This window comes from Staurois parvus, unplaced genomic scaffold (genome assembly GCF_062004578.1).
Source record: "Staurois parvus isolate SC_StPar_1 unplaced genomic scaffold, SC_StPar_1.0 ptg002171l, whole genome shotgun sequence".
In the NCBI taxonomy this organism is placed as follows: Eukaryota; Metazoa; Chordata; class Amphibia; order Anura; family Ranidae; genus Staurois; species Staurois parvus.
The window spans coordinates 99,608-120,909 of NW_028319967.1; the positions used below are offsets into that span (position 1 = coordinate 99,608).

A 21,302-nucleotide genomic window follows, 5' to 3' on the forward strand; every position below is an offset into this window, starting at 1 on the left:
TTTTGGTTGCATCCTTTTGACCAATTTTAACCCAATACTTCCTTTCCTTTTTCAGATCTTACAGGAAAATACTTCCTGTTCCCCGAAGAAAGTAACAGCAGTTACATCGACTTGTCCCCTGCCCTGCCGCTGAAATTAAACGCCTTCACCCTCAGCATGAAAGTGTCTTTAAATGTTCCAAAAAACAGAGAAACCATCCTATTCTCTTACCGCACTCTCTTCTACGACGAGCTGAATTTGTGGCTGGAAAAGTCCGGGAAGCTGGGGTTCTACATGAGCGGAGACGGCCTCATGTTCCCAACGCTGGACAGGAGCAAAGAGTGGCAACACATCTGCCTGACGTGGGAGTCGAAGTATGGGCGCAGCGAGGTGTGGGTGAACGGGAGAAGGTACGCCAACAGGGTTTATAGCAAGGGACACAAGGTGCGACCAGGAGGCATCGCCATGCTCGGCCAGGACCAAGACTCCCTTGGGCACGACTTCGACGGCTCGCAAAGCTTTGTGGGAAAAATCAAAGACCTGAACATGTGGAATAAAGTTCTGTCACTCAAGACTTTGCGGTCAATGTTCAGAGGAAAGGAGAAGACCAAAGGGAACGTCTTCGACTGGAGCCAGCTGACGTTCTCTAAGAAAGGCAACGTGCAAATCGTGGAGGCCGTCTGACATCTATCTGAGACATTGTACCTCCTAATATGTCCGGAATTAAAAAATGACTTGAATCACCTTGGCTTACTCGATTCTTTTTTTTTTTAACATTTTAAATTAAGAAAATAAAAAAATAAACGGAATTTACTGGTACCAAGAACACAAGAATTATATATTTAATTACATAGGTCGCCTATCGTTACAGGTGTCTTTTTCTCCACCCCTGGCTTGCATACAATTTCTGGGCAATGTTTAGGCATTCTGCTAAGGCACCCCTGAAGAAACCTGGAGGCACCCCATCAGATTTCAGGGTGTATTTTCACGAGTACTCGGTATCGGCTCCTTGGTGCATCCCTAGTTACAACATAATCTACATTATCAATGCTATGTTGGAACATCTGTTTTTATAGATGGGTCATACTCCTGCTGATCCTCAAGAATTGAATAGGTTGAGTGATACATCGACTTCCTGCTGATTGCAAAAGAGAAAACCCATCCCGTGAATATTCCAGAGAGGGAGCTGGCCACTGGAGGGTGTAGACCTTACCAATCCTTCCTAAAACATTTGTTGGAGGATCTACCGATCTCTTGACATCGCTGTCTTAATCACCTCTAGAACTTGTAGAGACAAAAAAGTACCTTACCAATCCTTCCTAAAACATCTGTTGGAGGATCTACTGATCTCTTGATATCGCTGTCTTAATCACCTCTAGAACTTGTAGAGACAAAAAAGTACCTTACCAATCCTTCCTAAAACATTCGTTGGAGGATCTACCGATCTCCTGACACCGCTGTCTTGATCACCTCTAGAACTTGTAGAGACAAAAAAGTACCTTACTAATCTTTCCTAAAATATTAGTTGGAGGATCTACTGATCTCCTGACACCGCTGTCTTGATCACCTCTAGAACTTGTAGAGACAAAAAAGTACCTTACCAATCCTTCCTAAAACATTCGTTGGAGGATCTACCGATCTCCTGACACCGCTGTCTTGATCACCTCTAGAACTTGTAGAGACAAAAACGTACCTTACCAATCCTTCCTAAAACAATTGTTGGAGGATCTACCGATCTCTTGATATCGCTGTCTTGATCACCTCTAGAACTTGTAGAGACAAAAAAGTACCTTACCAATCCTTCCTAAAACATTCGTTGGAGGATCTACCGATCTCCTGACACCGCTGTCTTGATCACTTCTAGAACTTGTAGAGACAAAAAAGTACTAATGGAGATAAAGTAGTCCATCACATTAACACCGGCCAATTACAACGTACCACAAAAAAACCCCAAAAATATAAAAACATATAATAAATTTTATTTGTAACATTTTTTTGAGATAACCAAACAGGGAAAAGGATTTTGTTTTCAGTGTTTGGTGCCAGTCGTTGAAAGTTCCACATGTAGGACATATCTGGTGAAGGACCTAACAAAAGAGCCCAAAGGGTAAACCTATAGAACATCTTTGACGTTCCATCCAGTATAATACGGTGGTATATAATAGATAGAAACATGGAAAGGCAGGAACAGGTGTCCCCCTCCGTTGATGTGTTTTTCGGGTTTTTACCCGTTTCTTCCAGACGATTAGGTGCTGTTCTACGTAAGACGCCACAATGTAATTGTATACAAAAGTGCAAGAAATATTCATAATAATTTGAAATAATAAACACAGAATGACAACCTCCAACCAACAGATTACGAAAGTAAAAAAACAGTGGCACTATATTAAAACAAAAAAATAAATGAAATCACTGAGGTGAATGAAATATCAGTCCAACACGTCCATATGTCATGTGACCAAAAGGGCCAGCATAGCATCAACATGTGATAATGACACGCCACATGAAGTATGACATCCTCTGTGATCCAACATTGACCCTCCAGCTTCTTACCAGAAGTGATGACCTATAAATGAACACAAATTGTGCCTCCAGTGGAGGTCTAATAGACTCCTGATGTCTCCATATAGAGGACCTGTCACCACCCCAATGCTATCAGATAGCAGACTTCTTAGCCCCTTGTAATAGCAATAACGTAAGAAAAAAATAAAATGTGTAAAAAAAACAACAAATATACAGTGGGGATCAAAAGTTTGGGCACCCCAGCTAAAAATTTGTATTAATGTGCATAAAGAAGCCAAGGAAAGATGGAAAAATCTCCAAAAGGCATCAAATTACAGATTAGACATTCTTATAATATGTCAACAAAAGTTAGATTTTATTTCCATCATTTACACTTTCAAAATAACAGAAAACAAAAAAATGGCATCTGCAAAGGTTTGGGCCCCCTGCAGAGTTAATATCTTGTACTGCCCCCTTTGGCAAGTATCACGGCTTGTAAACGCTTTTTGTAGCCAGCCAAGAGTCTTTCAATTCTTGTTTGAGGTATCTTTGCCCATTCTTCCTTACAAAAGTCTTCCAGTTCTTTGAGATTTCTGGGCTGTCTGTCACGCACTGCTCTTTTAAGGTCTATCCATAGATTTTCAATGATGTTGAGGTCAGGAGATTGTGAAGGCCATGGCAAAACCTTCAGTTTACGCCTCTTGATGTAATCCCCCGTGGATTTCGAGGTGTGTTTAGGATCATTATCCATTTGTAGAAGCCATCCTCTCTTTAACTTCAGCTTTTTCACAGATGGCATCAAGTTACCATCCAAAATTTGCTGAAATTTTATTGAATCCATTTTTCCTTCTACTCATGAGATGTTCCCTGTGCCACTGGCTGCAACACAACCCCAAAGCATGATTGATCCAACCCCATGCTTCACAGTTGGACAGAGGTTCTTTTCATTAAATTCTGTGCCCCTTCTTCTCCAAACGTACCTTTGCTCATTCCGGCCAAAAAGTTCAATTTTAACCTCATCGGTCCACAGAACTTGTTTCCAAAATGCATCAGGCTTGTCTATATGTGCATTTGCAAAGTTCAAACGATGATTTTTGTGGTGAGGACGTAGAAGAGGTTTTCTTCTGATGACTCTTCCATGAAGACCATATTTGTACAAGTATCTCTTTATAGTGGAATAGTGACCACAACTCCAGTGTCTGCCAGATCTTTCTGGAGGGATCGTGCAGTCAAACGTGGGTTTTGAATTGTTTTTCTCACAATCCTGCGAGCTGTTCTGTCTGATATTTTTCTTGGTCTTCCAGATCTTGCTTTAACTTCCACTGTTCCTGATGACTGCCATTTCTTAATTACATTCCAAACTGAGGATATTGACATCTGAAAACGCTTTGCTAGCTTCTTATAGCCTTGTCCAGCTTTGTGAGCGTCAACTATTTTCAGTTTCAGTTTTCTAGACAACTGCTTAGAAGAACCCATGGTGCTGATTGTTGGGGCAAGGTCAGATGAGTCGGGGCATTTAAAACCTTTGAGATTGACATCACCTGGTCTTCCCAGACGATGATTGAGAACAATCCATGACACTGGCAGGTCTCAGCTTGGCAAAGGGGGCAGTACAAGATATTAACTCTGCAGGGTGCCCAAACTTTTGCAGACGCCATTTTTTAGTTTTCTGTTATTTTGAAAGTGTAAATGATGGAAATAAAATCTAACTTTTGTTGACATATTATAAGAATGTCTAATCTGTAATTTGATGCCTTTTGGAGATTTTTCCATCTTTCCTTGGCTTCTTTATGCACATTAATACAAATTTTTAGCTGGGGTGCCCAAACTTTCCATCCCCACTGTATATATATTATATACACTTTATTAGTTCCACCTGTTAAATTGCTTGGTAACACAAATTGCTAATCAGCCAATCACGTGGCAGCAACTCCATGCATTTAGGCATCTGGACATGGTGAAGACGACTTGCTGAAGTTCAAACTGGGCATCAGAATGGGGAAGAAAGGGGATTGAAGTGACTTTGAACGTGGCATGGTGGTTGGCACCAGACGGGCCGGTCTGAGTATTTCAAAAACTGCTGATCTACTCGGATTTTCCCTCACAGCCATCTCTAGGGTTTACAGAGAATGGTCCGAAAAAGAGAAAATATCCAGTGAGTGGCAGTTGTGTAGAGGAAAATGCCTTGTTGAGGTCAGAGGTCAGAGGAGAATGGGCAGACTGGTTTCAGATGATAGAAAGGCAACAGTAACTCCAATAACCCCTCGTTACACCCAAGGTATGCAGAATCCCATCTCTGAATGCACAACACGTCCAACTTTGAAGCAGATGGGCTACAGCAGCAGAAGACCACACCGGGTGCCACTCCTGTCATCAGCAGACCACACCAGGTGCCACTCCTGTCATCAGACCACACCGGGTGCCACTCCTGTCATCAGAAGACCACACCGGGTGCCACTTCTGCCATCAGAAGACTACACTGGGTGCCACTCCTGTCATCAGAAGACCACACCGGGTGCCACTCCTGTCATCAGAAGACCACACTGGGTGCCGCTCCTGTCATCAGAAGACCAAACCGGGTGCCACTCCTGTCATCAGACCACACCGGGTGCCACTCCTGTCATCAGAAGACCACACCGGGTGCCACTTCTGCCATCAGAAGACTACACTGGGTGCCACTCCTGTCATCAGAAGACCACACCGGGTGCCACTCCTGTCATCAGAAGACCACACTGGGTGCCACTCCTGTCATCAGAAGACCACACCGGGTGCCACTCCTGTCATCAGAAGACCACACTGGGTGCCACTCCTGTCATCAGAAGACCACACCGGGTGCCACTCCTGTCATCAGACCACACCGGGTGCCACTCCTGTCATCAGAAGACCACACTGGGTGCCACTCCTGTCATCAGAAGACCACACTGGGTGCCACTCCTGTCATCTAAGAACAGGAAACGGAGGCTACAATTTGCACAGTACGAAAAGTCCCGCAGAACACATTAAATATGTAAACCGAGGTACGCCTGTAAATAAAACGTGTGGGGATCACTACTTTGCAGCAACTGTACTCCTATGGGGTGTTGAAAACATACCAACAACTCTGTATGGACTACGACTTGGGTCAAAGATGGGTTTTTTTTTTTCAATATCTACAATTCAGACTTGCTCTGAACACCCAATGTTTGGCTCCGACCGCTTTTGTTTTTATTTTGGTCCCTATTTTGGACGGTATAGTACAAGGAAGTCATTCTACGGGTCTCATTTTTAAGGCCTATGGGGGATTGTTATCTGAACCGCTTCTTGAGTTTAAGACTTATTATTATTATACAGGATTTATGGCGCCAACAGTGTGCTCAGCGCTGTACAATATAAAGGGAGACAGTACAGCAACAATACAGTTCAATACAAGAGGGATAGGAGGGCCTGATCCTGGGAGCTTACAATCTAGGAGGGAGGGGCTGGTGGTACAAAAGGTAGCAACTTTGGGGGATGGACTGGTTGGAAGAGTAGAAGATTCCATTATTAGCTGAGGGCAGGATAGGCTTCCCTGAAGAGATCGGTTTTCAGAGATCGCCTAAAAGTGAGCAGAGTAGGTGATAGTCTGATAAATTGGGGTAGAGAGTTCCAGAGGATGGGGGAAGCTCTGCAGAAGTCCTGGAGATGAGTATGGGAGGAGGAGACAAGGGAGCTAGAGAGCAGGAGGTTGTGGGAGGAGCAGAGAGTACGGTTTGGGTGAAATGTGGAGACAAGGTCGGTGATGTAATTTGGGGTGGAGTTATAAATGTCTTTATACGTTATTGTTAATGTTTTGAATTTTATCCGTTGGGCAATGGGAAGCCAGTGGAGGGATTGGCAGAGAGGGGTGGAGGACACTGAGTGGAGGCCAGTGGAGGGATTGGCAGAGAGGGGTGGAGGACACTGAGTGGAGGCCAGTGGAGGGATTGGCAGAGAGGGGTGGAGGACACTGAGTGGAGACCAGTGGAGGGATTGGCAGAGAGGGGTGGAGGACACTGAGTGGTGGCCAGTGGAGGGATTGGCAGAGACGGGTGAAGGACACTGAATGGAGGCCAGTGGAGGGATTGGCAGAGAGGGGTGGAGGACACTGAGTGGAGGCCAGTGGAGGGATTGGCAGAGAGGGGTGGAGGACACTGAGTGGAGGGCAGTGGAGGGATTGGCACAGAGGGGTGGAGGACACTGAATGGAGGCCAGTGGAAAGATTGGCAGAGAGGGGTGGAGGACACTGATTGGAGGCCAGTGGAGGGATTGGCAGAGAGGGGTGGAGGACACTGAGTGGAGGGATTGGCAGAGAGGGTTGGAGGACACTGAGTGGAGGCCAGTGGAGGGATTGGCAGAGAGGGGTGGAGGACACTGAATGGAGGCCAGTGGAGGGATTGGCAAAGAGGGATCGAGGACACTGAGTGGAGACCAGGGCCCCTGACTTCAGAAAAATAAATGATTTTTTGGGGGGGTTACAGTAAATTTTATCAAAAAATGATTTAAATTAAATAATAATGTAGACAAGCGGCTATTTTTCCTGCTGACCAGCACTTTTTTGCGGTGATACGTACAGACAGAAATGTGCATCGGGTGTTGGGGTTTGTTTTGGTCTTTAAGTGAATGAGGAGATATGGCTTCTTATTTTTATTTCTATTATATTCATCAGATTTATGGTTTTTTTTGTCTTTATTTTTGCTCCTTTCTGGCTCTCGCCTGGTTGCTGAGCAACGGACCGGCGCTTCCCTGTACTATTGTTACGTTCAAGTCGTGCAGCGACGTGATGACATCATTTCGGGGCGCCGCGCCTTCTTGATGTGCGTCGGGCCAAATGGCGCCGGCGGTTTGCGTTCCACGGTGAAACGCTATTCCGCGATTGCCACGGCTTTCCGGTGAACGTGGCGCTGGGGCTGCGGGGCGATGGCTGCCTTACTTCTCTATCTCTCTGCTAGGGTGGTGGGGGGTTGGTGTTTGGGGACCAGAGGCTGTTTCTTGCCCTGGTTCCAGAGGTGATGTCACTTCCGGCTTGGACCGGAAGCGGGGAGGGGCGAAGTTGTGGGCTCCTCCTAGCTGGGAGGACGGAGATCTCCGGTGATTTTTAGTCTGGAGCTCCTCTCTTGTCAGTGTAGCAGGTATGAAGGGTTCATTTCTGGGATTTTCCTGGTTTCTGGCTGCTTCGTGACGCTTAGTCTTTGCGCATGCCCGCGAGCCGCGCCAATGTACTATTTTCAGTGCTTTTTTAACCCCTCCCCCTACAGAGGATTACCCCCCCCCCCCCCATTCCAAAGGATTCCCCCTCCAGATGATTCCCCCTCCAGATGCTTTCTCCTCCCCTTCCAGAGGATCCCCCCCCCTGCTCCCCTTCCAAAGGATTCCCCTCTGCTTCAGAGGATTTCCCCTCCAGATTATTTCTCCTCCCCCTCCAGAGGATTCCCCCTTATTCCTTCCCAGAGGATTTCCCCCCCTCCAGATGATTTCTCCTCCCCCTCCAGAGGATCCCCCCCTGCCTCCCTTCCAAACGATTCCCCCTCTGCTCCAGAGGATTCCCCCTGCAGATGATTCCCCCCCCCCCTCCAGAGGACTCCCCCCCCTCCAAAGGATTCCCCTCTGCTCCAGAGGATTCCCCCTCCAGAGGATTTTTTTTTATCACTTTCATTCCCCCTCCAGATGATTTCCCCCTCTCCTCCCCTTCCAAAGGATTCCCTCTCCAGAGGATTTCCCCCCCTCCAAAGGATTCCCCCTTATTCCTCCCCAGAGGATTCTCCCCCTCCCCCTCCAGAGGATTTTTTATCACTTTCATTCCTATCACAAGAAATGTAAACATCTCTTGTGATAGAAATACGGCGTGACAAGTTGTCTTTATCCGCTTCCCCTCCGGAGGATTCCCCCCCTTCCTGACCAGACCATTTTTTGCGATATGGCACTGCGTTACTTTGACAATTGCGCGGTCCTGCAACTCTGCACCCAAATTAAATTTACGTCCTTCTCTTCGTGGTATTTGATCGCCTGTGCTGTTTTTATATTTTGCGCTATAAACAATTTTGAAAAAAAACAAACAATATTTTTGACTTTTTGATATAAAACACATCCAGGAAAAAAAAATAAAAATCAAATTTCATCATAAATTTCGGCCAAAATGTCTCCCGCTCCGTGTCTTTGCTAAAAAAAAAATCCCAATATGTGTAAATTAATTGGTTTAGGTGAACGTTATAGCGTCTACAAATGGCGGTACAGATACTGGGATTTTTTTTTTATACTAATAATGGTGGCGATCAGGCCCATTGATGGAGGTGGGGAGGGAAAGGCCCATTGATGGAGGTGGGGAGGGAAAGGCCCATTGATGGAGGTGGGGTAGGGAAGGCCCATTGATGGAGGTGGGGTAGGGAAGGCCCATTGATGGAGGTGGGGTAGGGAAGGCTCATGATGAAGGTAGGGGAGGGAAGGCTCATTGGTGGAGGTGGGGCGGGAAAGGCTCATTGAAGGAGGTGGGGAGGGAAAGGCCCATTGCTGGAGGTGGGGAGGGAAAGGCCCATTGCTGGAGGTGGGGTAGGGAAGGCCCATTGATGGAGGTGGGGTAGGGAAGGCCCATTGATGGAGGTGGGGTAGGGAAGGCTCATTGGTGTAGGCTCATTGGTGGAGGTGGGGAGGGAAAGGCCCATTGGTGGAGGTGGGGAGGGAAAGGCCCATTGATGGAGGTGGGGAGGGAAAGGACCATTGGTGGAGGTGGGGTAGGGAAGGCCCATTGGTGGAGGTGGGGTAGGGAATGCTCATGATGGAGGTGGGGAGGGAAAGCTCATTGAAGGAGGTGGGGGGGGGGGGGGCTCATTGATGGAGGTGGGGGAAGACTCATTGATGGAGGTGGAGAGGGAATGCTTATTATTGGAGGTAGGGGAGGGAAGGTTCATTGATGAAGGTGGGGGAGGGAAGGTTCATTGATGGAGGAGGGGAAGAAAGGCTCATTGATGGAGGTGGGGAGGGAAGGCTCATTGATGGAGGTGGGGAGGGAAGGCTCATTGATGGAGATAGGGGAGGGAAGGCTCATTGATGGAGATAGGGGAGGGAAGGCTTATTGATGGAGGGGGGACAAAAACCCCTTTTCCATCCACCTGGGAGGATGGCAGGTCTCAGTGTTTGGCCTTTTCCCCTGCTCTGGTTGGCGTACAGACACTGGGGCCTCGTTCACACAGGTGTACTACATCTACGTGAGGGCCATGTTTGCCCACAGTATGCGTTCAGTACACTTGCACGGCTGTCAGATTAGGAGTGGTGGAATGAATGGGACTTCCTGCACGAGGATGCTCAGAACGCATGTGTATCCCCATGTGGGTGAACACCGCCCTGGCACAGTATATACTATAGTAGGCGCATGTGAACGAGGCCTTACTCAGCCTTTTCCATCCATTTTCTAGGTATTCTACAGGCCGGGGGAGGGACGAGAGATATGCACATGTGTATCCTGTCATGCTGTTCTCTGATCACACCGACTTCCGTTGGTCGGAGTTCGTCATTGTGTATTTATCATTTCAGGTTACGACGGATGTGCTGAAAGCAGAAGAAATGGGGAAGGGTAAGGATCTGAGCGACTTTGACAAGGGCCAAATTGTGATGGCCAGACGACTGGGCCAGAGCATCGCCGAAACTGCCGCTCTTGTGGGATGTTCTCGGTCTGCTGTGGTCGGGATCTACCAAAAGTGCTTACAGGAGGGAGAACCGGTCAACCGGCGCCAGGGTCACGGGCGGCCAAGGCTTATTGATTCATGTGGGGAGCAAAGGCTGACCGACGTAGTCCAATCCAATAGAGGAGCTACCGTATCTGAAATTGCTGAAAAAGTAAACGCTGGTTCCAATAGAAAGGTGTCGGAACACACGGTGCATCGTAGTTTGTTGCGTATGGGGATGCGTAGGCGCAGATCGGTGCGGGAGCCCATGCTGACCTACAGCCAAAAGCGCCTACAATGGGCACACGAGTATGAGAAATGGACCACGGAGCGATGGAAGAACGTGGCCTGGTCTGATGAATCACGGTTCTTTTTACACGAGGTGGATGGCCAGGTGTGTGTGCGTCGCGTGCCTGGGGAAGAGATGGGTTTAGGAGGCAGCGGAGGCAGTGTCATGCTTTGGGCCATGTTCTGCTGGCAAACCTTGGGTCCTGCCATTCACGTGGATGGAAGTACCACCTATTTAAACATTGTTGCTGACCAAGTACACCCCTTCATGCAAACGGTATTCCCTGACGGCAGTGGCCTGTTTCAGCAGGCTAATGCACCCTACCACACTGCAAAAATGGTTCAAGAATGGTTTGAGGAACACAACAATGAGTTTGAGGTGTTGACTTGGCCTCCAAATTCTCCAGATCTCAATCCAATTGAGCATCTGTGGGAGGTGCTGGAAAAACAAGTCCAATCCATGGAGGCCCCACCTCGCCACTTACAAGACTTGAAGGACCTGCTACTGACAGCTTGGTGCCAGATACCACAGCATACCTTCAGAGGTCTAGTGGAGTCCATGCCGAGACGGGTCAGGGCTGTTTTGGCAGCGGAAGGGGGACCTACTCAATATTAGTTGGGTGGTTGTAAGTGTGCGGCTCTAACGTCAGTGTGTTCTGTATGTTTAGCCATTGGGCTGTTTCATTAGGCTCTTCGCAGAATATTTTGTACATGTGGAAATATTACCTACCGGTATTAAACTAAGAAATCCCTTTCCCAGTTTTTTTTTTTTTTATTCCTAAATATTGCTTGTGTACGAATAAAACTTAAAAATGTTTTCATATATTTTTTTGTTGTAATTGACTGGTGTTTATATGATAGATTACCTTATCTCCATTAGTAATTTTTACTCATTGGCCAGCAGGGAGGAACAGGCTCATCTAAAGGGATACCAAGTATTTGATCTTTCACTTGGGCTTAGATAAAGTCAGCAGGGAGAATTATGCTCATCTAAAGGGATACCAAAGATGTGTTTTTTTCACTTGGACTGAAATAAATTCTGCACCATCCAGTGGTCAGCAGGGAGGAACATGCTCATCTAAAGGGATACCTAGGATGTGTTCTTTCATTCGGGCTTGTTTATTATAAATTATATTCTCTGCTCTCCGTTCATCTGAATGGTGGCTACAAAGAGAGATAGAGGGCTTTAACTCATCTGGAACAAGCAGATTAGGACTGTCAATGAAAAGACAGGCCTTCTCGCTATACTTGCTCTAGGGTTGGGGGCCCAAAGTATTCAAAGCAGTCTGTGCCAGCATTAGATCCAGGCAACTAGCATTTTCAGAAGAGGACAGTGATAGCCCATGTGTCCCGCACCTTGTTGGAGGCCAAAGTGAAGAGCGGGCTTCCCTTGCAGCTCTGGTCTGAACACCCCTGGAGGTGGATGCAGGCAGTGGAAGGTACAAAGGGGCACAGATGCCAATAGACCAGTTTTCTGGTGGCTGCTGCTGAAGGTGATCAGCAGGGCAGCTCTCAGGAGAGGAGTCTCTTGAAGTACACTGTAGATGAGCAGGTCAGGCCCAGCAGCTGGTGGAATGCCAACCCCAGCAGTAGGCAGGGGGGATGCAGGAAATGGCCAGCAGAAAAGAACTGGATTGAGGTCAGGAGCCAAACAGATCGTTGAAGGGAAGTCAGTAGGATTGAAGGTAAGAGGGTGGTCAGGAGCCCAAGCCAGGGTCAAAGACGGGTGGTCAGTAGAATTGAAGGTAAGAGGGTGGTCAGGAGCCCAAACCAGGGTCATAGACGGGTGGTCAGTAGGATTGAAGGTAAGAGGGTGGTCAGGAGCCCAAGCCAGGGTCAAAGACGGGTGGTCAGTAGAATTGAAGGTAAGAGGGTGGTCAGGAGCCCAAGCCAGGGTCATAGACTGGTGCTCAGTAGGATTGAAGGTAAGAGGGTGGTCAGGAGCCCAAGCCAGGGTCATAGACGGGTGCTCAGTAGGATTGAAGGTAAGAGGGTGGTCAGGAGCCCAAACCAGGGTCATAGACGGGTGGTCAGTAGGATTGAAGGTAAGAGGGTGGTCAGGAGCCCAAGCCAGGGTCAAAGACGGGTGGTCAGTAGAATTGAAGGTAAGAGGGTGGTCAGGAGCCCAAGCCAGGGTCATAGACGGGTGCTCAGTAGGATTGAAGGTAAGAGGGTGGTCAGGAGCCCAAGCCAGGGTCATAGACAGGTGGTCAGTAGGGTTGAAAATAGAGTGATCAGGAGATAAAGCCAGGGTCATAGACAGGTGGTCAGCAGGACTGAAGATAACAGAATGGTCAAGGTCATAGATGGGTGATCAGTAGGATAACAAAATGGTCAGGAGCCAAGTTAAGGTCATACACAGGTGGTCAGTAGGACTGAAGAGTACAGAAGGGTCAGGAGCCCAAGACAGGGTCATAGACGTGTGTTCAGTAGGACTGAAGATAACAGAATGGTCAAAGTCATAGATGGGTGATCAGTAGGATAAAGTGGTCAGGAGCCGAACTCATACACAGGTGTTCAGTAGGATTGAATATAACAGAATGGTCAGGAGTCCAAGTCAGGGTCATACACAGGTGTCATTAAGATGAGAGTGGTCAGGGTCATAGATGGGTGGTCAGTAGGACTGAAGATAACAGAGTGGTCAGGGTCATAGATGGGTGGTCAGTAGGACTGAAGATAACAGAGTGGTCAGGGTCATAGATGGGTGGTCAGTAGGACTGAAGATAACAGAGTGGTCAGGGTCATACACAGGTGTCATTAAGACGAGAGTGGTCAGGGTCATAGATGGGTGATCAGTAGGATTAAAGATAAAGTGGTCAGGAGCCAAGCCAAGGTCATACACAGGTGGTCAGTAAAAATTATTACAGAACGGTCAGGAGTCCAAGGCAGGGTCATAGACGGGTGGTCGGTATGATTGAAGATAAGAGAGAGGTCAGGGTCATAGATGGGTGGTCAGTAGGACTGAAGATAACAGAGTGGTCAGGGTCATAGATGGGAGGTCAGTAGGACTGAAGATAACAGGGTGGTCAGGGTCATAGATGGGAGGTCAGTAGGACTGAAGATAACAGGGTGGTCAGGGTCATAGATGGGAGGTCAGTAGGACTGAAGATAACAGGGTGGTCAGGATCATAGATGGGAGGTCAGTAGGACTGAAGATAACAGGGTGGTCAGGATCATAGACCAGAAGGGTTAAAGCTAAAGTCAGGAGCCAAGCGAGGTCATACACAGGTGGTCAATAGGAATGAAGATGAGGTCTCAAGGGAGCGTGCCCACGCAGGACCTGGCAGAAGTGCCTAGCCTGTTTGTTGACATACACGCTCCTCCTTCATGGATGGTGTCCTGACACCAAGTGTTACCCTCATGAGATTTCCTGACCCCGGCCTGGACCCTTCTGCATGGGTCTATTGGCGCCTAAGTATGATGGGAGGTTTGGAGGAGCAAATCCAGGAATCAACAGAAAGTGATGAGACGTACCAATTGCACTGCCTTGCGCCCCAGGAAGGGATAATTCGCTGCAAATGACTTTTCCATGTACATAATAAGCGATATTCACACACCAACCCCCAACCAATCAAAATGTATTCCAACAAATAATGGCACCATCCCTCCCACCGACACCAGTGAGATGACACCATTCCTTGCAGTCATCAGTAATCAAGAATCTCCTTCCTGTCATTTGTAGGCGGGACAGAGCGGAAATCTCTGTGCTGTCAATCAGTCCTTGCAGTCATTGGTGGGCGGGACAGAGCGGGAATCTGTGCAGCCCAGGTCCTAGGTTGGTGGGACGGACTGGGAATCTGTGTACTCCAGGTCCTTGGTGGGTGGGACGGACTGGGAATCTGTGTACTCCAGGTCCTTAGTTGGTGGGATGGACTGGGAATCTGTGCAGCCCAGGTCCTTGGTGGGTGGGATGGACTGGGAATCTGTGTACCCCAGGTCCTTGGTTGGTGGGACGGACTGGGAATCTGTGTACCCCAGGTCCTTAGTTGGTGGGACGGACTGGGAATCTGTGTACCCCAGGTCCTTGGTGGGTGGGATGGACTGGGAATCTGTGTACCCCAGGTCCTAGGTTGGTGGGACGGACTGGGAATCTGTGTACTCCAGGTCCTTGGTTGGTGGGACGGACTGGGAATCTGTGCAGCCCAGGTCCTTGGTGGGTGGGACGGACTGGGAATCTGTGCAGCCCAGGTCCTTGGTTGGTGGGACGGACTGGGAATCTGTGCAGCCCAGGTCCTTGGTGGGCGGGACGGACTGGGAATCTGTGTACCCCAGGTCCTTGGCGGGTGGGACGGACTGGGAATCTGTGTACCCCAGGTCCTTGGTGGGTGGGACGGACTGGGAATCTGTGTACCCCAGGTCCTTGGTGGGTGGGATGGACTGGGAATCTGTGTACCCCAGGTCCTTGGTGGGTGGGATGGACTTGGAATCTGTGTACCCCAGGTCCTTGGTGGGTGGGACGGACTGAGAATCTGTGTACCCCAGGTCCTTGGTGGGTGGGACGGACTGGGAATCTGTGTACCCCAGGTCCTTGGTGGGTGGGACGGACTGGGAATCTGTGTACCCCAGGTCCTTGGTTGGTGGGACGGACTGGGAATCTGTGTACCCCAGGTCCTTGGTTGGTGGGACGGACTGGGAATCTGTGTACCCCAGGTCCTTGGTGGGTGGGATGGACTGGGAATCTGTGTACCCCAGGTCCTTGGTTGGTGGGACGGACTGGGAATCTGTGTAGCCCAGGTCCTTGGCGGGTGGGACGGACTGGGAATCTGTGTCGCCCAGGTCCTTGGTGGGCGGGACGGACTGGGAATCTGCGTACCCCAGGTCCTTGGTGGGTGGGATGGACTGGGAATCTGCGTACCCCAGGTCCTTGGTGGGTGGGACGGACTGAGAATCTGTGTACCCCAGGTCCTTGGTGGGTGGGACGGACTGGGAATCTGTGTACCCCAGGTCCTTGGTGGGTGGGATGGACTGGGAATCTGTGTACCCCAGGTCCTTGGTGGGTGGGACGGACTGGGAATCTGTGTACCCCAGGTCCTTGGTGGGTGGGATGGACTGGGAATCTGTGTACCCCAGGTCCTTGGTTGGTTGGACGGACTGGGAATCTGTGCAGCCCAGGTCCTTGGTGGGTGGGACGGACTGGGAATCTGTGTACGCCAGGTCCTTGGTGAGTGGGACGGACTGGGAATCTGTGTACCCCAGGTCCTTGGCGGGTGGGACGGAATGGGAATCTGTGTACCCCAGGTCCTTGGTTGGTGGGACGGAATGGGAATCTGTGTACCCCAGGTCCTTGGTTGGTGGGACGGACTGGGAATCTGTGTACCCCAGGTCCTTGGTGGGTGGGATGGACTGGGAATCTGTGTACCCCAGGTCCTTGGTTGGTGGGACGGACTGGGAATCTGTGTAGCCCAGGTCCTTGGCGGGTGGGACGGACTGGGAATCTGTGTCGCCCAGGTCCTTGGTGGGTGGGATGGACTGGGAATCTGTGTAGCCCAGGTCCTTGGTGGGTGGGACGGACTGGGAATCTGTGTACCCCAGGTCCTTGGTGGGCGGGACGGACTGGGAATCTGTGTACCCCAGGTCCTAGGTTGGTGGGACGGACTGGGAATCTGTGTAGCCCAGGTCCTTGGTGGGTGGGACGGACTGGGAATCTGTGTACCCCAGGTCCTTGGCGGGTGGGATGGAATGGGAATCTGTGTACCCCAGGTCCTTGGTGGGTGGGACGGACTGGGAATCTGTCTACCCCAGGTCCTTGGTGGGTGGGATGGACTGGGAATCTGTGTACCCCAGGTCCTTGGTTGGTGGGACGGACTGGGAATCTGTGTACCCCAGGTCCTTGGTGGGTGGGATGTGTACCCCAGGTCCTTGGTGGGTGGGATGTGTACCCCAGGTCCTTGGTGGGTGGGATGGACTGGGAATCTGTGTACCCCAGGTCCTTGGTGGGCGGGACGGACTGGGAATCTGTGTACCCCAGGTCCTTGGTGGGTGGGATGGACTGGGAATCTGTGTACCCCAGGTCCTTGGTGGGTGGGACGGACTGAGAATCTGTGTACCCCAGGTCCTTGGTGGGTGGGATGGACTGGGAATCTGTGCAGCCCAGGTCCTTGGTTGGTGGGACGGACTGGGAATCTGTGTACCCCAGGTCCTTGGTTGGTGGGACGGACTGGGAATCTGTGCAGCCCAGGTCCTTGGTGGGTGGGACGGACTGGGAATCTGTGTACCCCAGGTCCTTGGCGGGTGGGATGGAATGGGAATCTGTGTACCCCAGGTCCTTGGTTGGTGGGACGGACTGGGAATCTGTGTACCCCAGGTCCTTGGTGGGTGGGATGGACTGGGAATCTGTGTACCCCAGGTCCTTGGTTGGTGGGACGGACTGGGAATCTGTGTACCCCAGGTCCTAGGTTGGTGGGACGGACTGGGAATCTGTGTAGCCCAGGTCCTTGGTGGGTGGGATGTGTACCCCAGGTCCTTGGTGGGTGGGATGTGTACCCCAGGTCCTTGGTGGGTGGGATGGACTGGGAATCTGTGTACCCCAGGTCCTTGGTGGGCGGGACGGACTGGGAATCTGTGTACCCCAGGTCCTTGGTGGGCGGGACGGACTGGGAATCTGTGTACCCCAGGTCCTTGGTGGGTGGGACGGACTGAGAATCTGTGTACCCCAGGTCCTTGGTGGGTGGGATGGACTGGGAATCTGTGTACCCCAGGTCCTTGGTGGGTGGGACGGACTGGGAATCTGTGTAGCCCAGGTCCTTGGCGGGTGGGACGGACTGGGAATCTGTGTCGCCCAGGTCCTTGGTGGGCGGGACGGACTGGGAATCTGTGTACCCCAGGTCCTAGGTTGGTGGGACGGACTGGGAATCTGTGTAGCCCAGGTCCTTGGTGGGTGGGATGGACTGGGAATCTGTGTAGCCCAGGTCCTTGGTGGGTGGGACGGACTGGGAATCTGTGTACCCCAGGTCCTTGGTGGGCGGGACGGACTGGGAATCTGTGTACCCCAGGTCCTAGGTTGGTGGGACGGACTGGGAATCTGTGTACTCCAGGTCCTTGGTGGGTGGGACAGACTGGGAATCTGTGTACCCCAGGTCCTTGGTGGGCGGGACGGACTGGGAATCTGTGTACCCCAGGTCCTTGGTGGGTGGGATGGACTGGGAATCTGTGTACCCCAGGTCCTTGGTGGGTGGGACGGACTGGGAATCTGTGTACCCCAGGTCCTTGGTGGGTGGGATGGAATGGGAATCTGTGCAGCCCAGGTCCTTGGTGGGTGGGATGGACTGGGAATCTGTGTACCCCAGGTCCTTGGTTGGTGGGACGGACTGGGAATCTGTGTACCCCAGGTCCTTGGTTGGTTGGACGGACTGGGAATCTGTGCAGCCCAGGTCCTTGGTGGGTGGGACGGACTGGGAATCTGTGTACGCCAGGTCCTTGGCGGGTGGGACGGACTGGGAATCTGTGTACCCCAGGTCCTTGGCGGGTGGGACGGAATGGGAATCTGTGTACCCCAGGTCCTTGGTTGGTGGGACGGACTGGGAATCTGTGTACCCCAGGTCCTTGGTTGGTGGGACGGACTGGGAATCTGTGTACCCCAGGTCCTTGGTGGGTGGGATGGACTGGGAATCTGTGTACCCCAGGTCCTTGGTTGGTGGGACGGACTGGGAATCTGTGTCGCCCAGGTCCTTGGCGGGTGGGACGGACTGGGAATCTGTGTCGCCCAGGTCCTTGGTGGGCGGGACGGACTGGGAATCTGTGTAGCCCAGGTCCTTGGTTGGTGGGACGGACTGGGAATCTGTGTAGCCCAGGTCCTTGGTGGGTGGGATGGACTGGGAATCTGTGTAGCCCAGGTCCTTGGTGGGTGGGACGGACTGGGAATCTGTGTACCCCAGGTCCTTGGTGGGCGGGACGGACTGGGAATCTGTGTACCCCAGGTCCTAGGTTGGTGGGACGGACTGGGAATCTGTGTAGCCCAGGTCCTTGGTGGGTGGGACGGACTGGGAATCTGTGTACCCCAGGTCCTTGGCGGGTGGTATGGAATGGGAATCTGTGTACCCCAGGTCCTTGGTTGGTGGGACGGACTGGGAATCTGTGTACCCCAGGTCCTTGGTGGGTGGGATGGACTGGGAATCTGTGTACCCCAGGTCCTTGGTTGGTGGGACGGACTGGGAATCTGTGTACCCCAGGTCCTTGGTGGGTGGGATGTGTACCCCAGGTCCTTGGTGGGTGGGATGTGTACCCCAGGTCCTTGGTGGGTGGGATGGACTGGGAATCTGTGTACCCCAGGTCCTTGGTGGGCGGGACGGACTGGGAATCTGTGTACCCCAGGTCCTAGGTTGGTGGGACGGACTGGGAATCTGTGTAGCCCAGGTCCTTGGTGGGTGGGACGGACTGGGAATCTGTGTACCCCAGGTCCTTGGCGGGTGGTATGGAATGGGAATCTGTGTACCCCAGGTCCTTGGTTGGTGGGACGGACTGGGAATCTGTGTACCCCAGGTCCTTGGTGGGTGGGATGGACTGGGAATCTGTGTACCCCAGGTCCTTGGTTGGTGGGACGGACTGGGAATCTGTGTACCCCAGGTCCTTGGTGGGTGGGATGTGTACCCCAGGTCCTTGGTGGGTGGGATGTGTACCCCAGGTCCTTGGTGGGTGGGATGGACTGGGAATCTGTGTACCCCAGGTCCTTGGTGGGCGGGACGGACTGGGAATCTGTGTACCCCAGGTCCTTGGTGGGTGGGATGGACTGGGAATCTGTGTACCCCAGGTCCTTGGTGGGTGGGACAGACTGAGAATCTGTGTACCCCAGGTCCTTGGTGGGTGGGACGGACTGGGAATCTGTGTACCCCAGGTCCTTGGTTGGTGGGACGGACTGGGAATCTGTGTACCCCAGGTCCTTGGTTGGTTGGACGGACTGGGAATCTGTGCAGCCCAGGTCCTTGGTGGGTGGGACGGACTGGGAATCTGTGTACGCCAGGTCCTTGGTGAGTGGGACGGACTGGGAATCTGTGTACCCCAGGTCCTTGGCGGGTGGGACGGAATGGGAATCTGTGTACCCCAGGTCCTTGGTTGGTGGGACGGACTGGGAATCTGTGTACCCCAGGTCCTTGGTGGGTGGGATGGACTGGGAATCTGTGTACCCCAGGTCCTTGGTTGGTGGGACGGACTGGGAATCTGTGTCGCCCAGGTCCTTGGCGGGTGGGACGGACTGGGAATCTGTGTCGCCCAGGTCCTTGGTGGGCGGGACGGACTGGGAATCTGTGTAGCCCAGGTCCTTGGTTGGTGGGACGGACTGGGAATCTGTGTAGCCCAGGTCCTTGGTGGGTGGGATGGACTGGGAATCTGTGTAGCCCAGGTCCTTGGTGGGTGGGACGGACTGGGAATCTGTGTACCCCAGGTCCTTGGTGGGCGGGACGGACTGGGAATCTGTGTACCCCAGGTCCTTGGTTGGTGGGACGGACTGGGAATCTGTGTACCCCAGGTCCTTGGTGGGTGGGATGGACTGGGAATCTGTGTACCCCAGGTCCTTGGTTGGTGGGACGGACTGGGAATCTGTGTACCCCAGGTCCTTGGTGGGTGGGATGGACTGGGAATCTGTGTACCCCAGGTCCTTGGTTGGTGGGACGGACTGGGAATCTGTGTACCCCAGGTCCTTGGTGGGTGGGATGGACTGGGAATCTGTGTACCCCAGGTCCTTGGTTGGTGGGACGGACTGGGAATCTGTGTACCCCAGGTCCTTGGTGGGTGGGATGTGTACCCCAGGTCCTTGGTGGGTGGGATGTGTACCCCAGGTCCTTGGTGGGTGGGATGGACTGGGAATCTGTGTACCCCAGGTCCTTGGTGGGCGGGACGGACTGGGAATCTGTGTACCCCAGGTCCTTGGTGGGTGGGATGGACTGGGAATCTGTGTACCCCAGGTCCTTGGTGGGTGGGACAGACTGAGAATCTGTGTACCCCAGGTCCTTGGTGGGTGGGACGGACTGGGAATCTGTGTACCCCAGGTCCTTGGTGGGTGGGATGGACTGGGAATCTGTGCAGCCCAGGTCCTTGGTGGGTGGGATGGACTGGGAATCTGTGTACCCCAGGTCCTTGGTTGGTGGGACGGACTGGGAATCTGTGTACCCCAGGTCCTTGGTTGGTGGGACGGACTGGGAATCTGTGCAGCCCAGGTCCTTGGTGGGTGGGACGGACTGGGAATCTGTGTACCCCAAGTCCTTGGCGGGTGGGATGGAATGGGAATCTGTGTACCCCAGGTCCTTGGTTGGTGGGACGGACTGGGAATCTGTGTACCCCAGGTCCTTGGTGGGTGGGATGGACTGGGAATCTGTGTACCCCAGGTCCTTGGTTGGTGGGACGGACTGGGAATCTGTGTACCCCAGGTCCTTGGTTGGTGGGACGGACTGGGAATCTGTGCAGCCCAGGTCCTTGGTGGGTGGGACGGACTGGGAATCTGTGTACGCCAGGTCCTTGGTGAGTGGGACGGACTGGGAATCTGTGTACCCCAGGTCCTTGGCGGGTGGGATGGAATGGGAATCTGTGTACCCCAGGTCCTTGGTTGGTGGGACGGACTGGGAATCTGTGTACCCCAGGTCCTTGGTGGGTGGGATGGACTGGGAATCTGTGTACCCCAGGTCCTTGGTTGGTGGGACGGACTGGGAATCTGTGCAGCCCAGGTCCTTGGTGGGTGGGACGGACTGGGAATCTGTGTACGCCAGGTCCTTGGTGAGTGGGACGGACTGGGAATCTGTGTAGCCCAGGTCCTTGGTGGGTGGGATGGACTGGGAATCTGTGTAGCTCAGGTCCTTGGCGGGTGGGATGGACTGGGAATCTGTGTACCCCAGGTCCTTGGTGGGTGGGACGGACTGGGAATCTGTGTACCCCAGGTCCTTGGTGGGTGGGACG

General features: G+C 52.1%; 1 protein-coding gene across 1 annotated transcript in view; it reads left to right on the forward strand.

Annotated features, from left to right (window-relative positions):
• LOC149432297 (uncharacterized) overlaps window positions 1-722 on the forward strand; it is a 58,949-nt gene extending 58,227 nt beyond the window's left edge. Inside the window, exon 25 of the mRNA XM_089665277.1 lies at window positions 56-722. Coding sequence (XP_089521403.1) covers window positions 56-663 — 608 coding nt within the window. The 3' untranslated portion in view covers window positions 664-722. The remainder of the gene's footprint in view (window positions 1-55) is intronic.
• The last annotated feature ends 20,580 nt before the right edge of the window (window positions 723-21,302 follow it).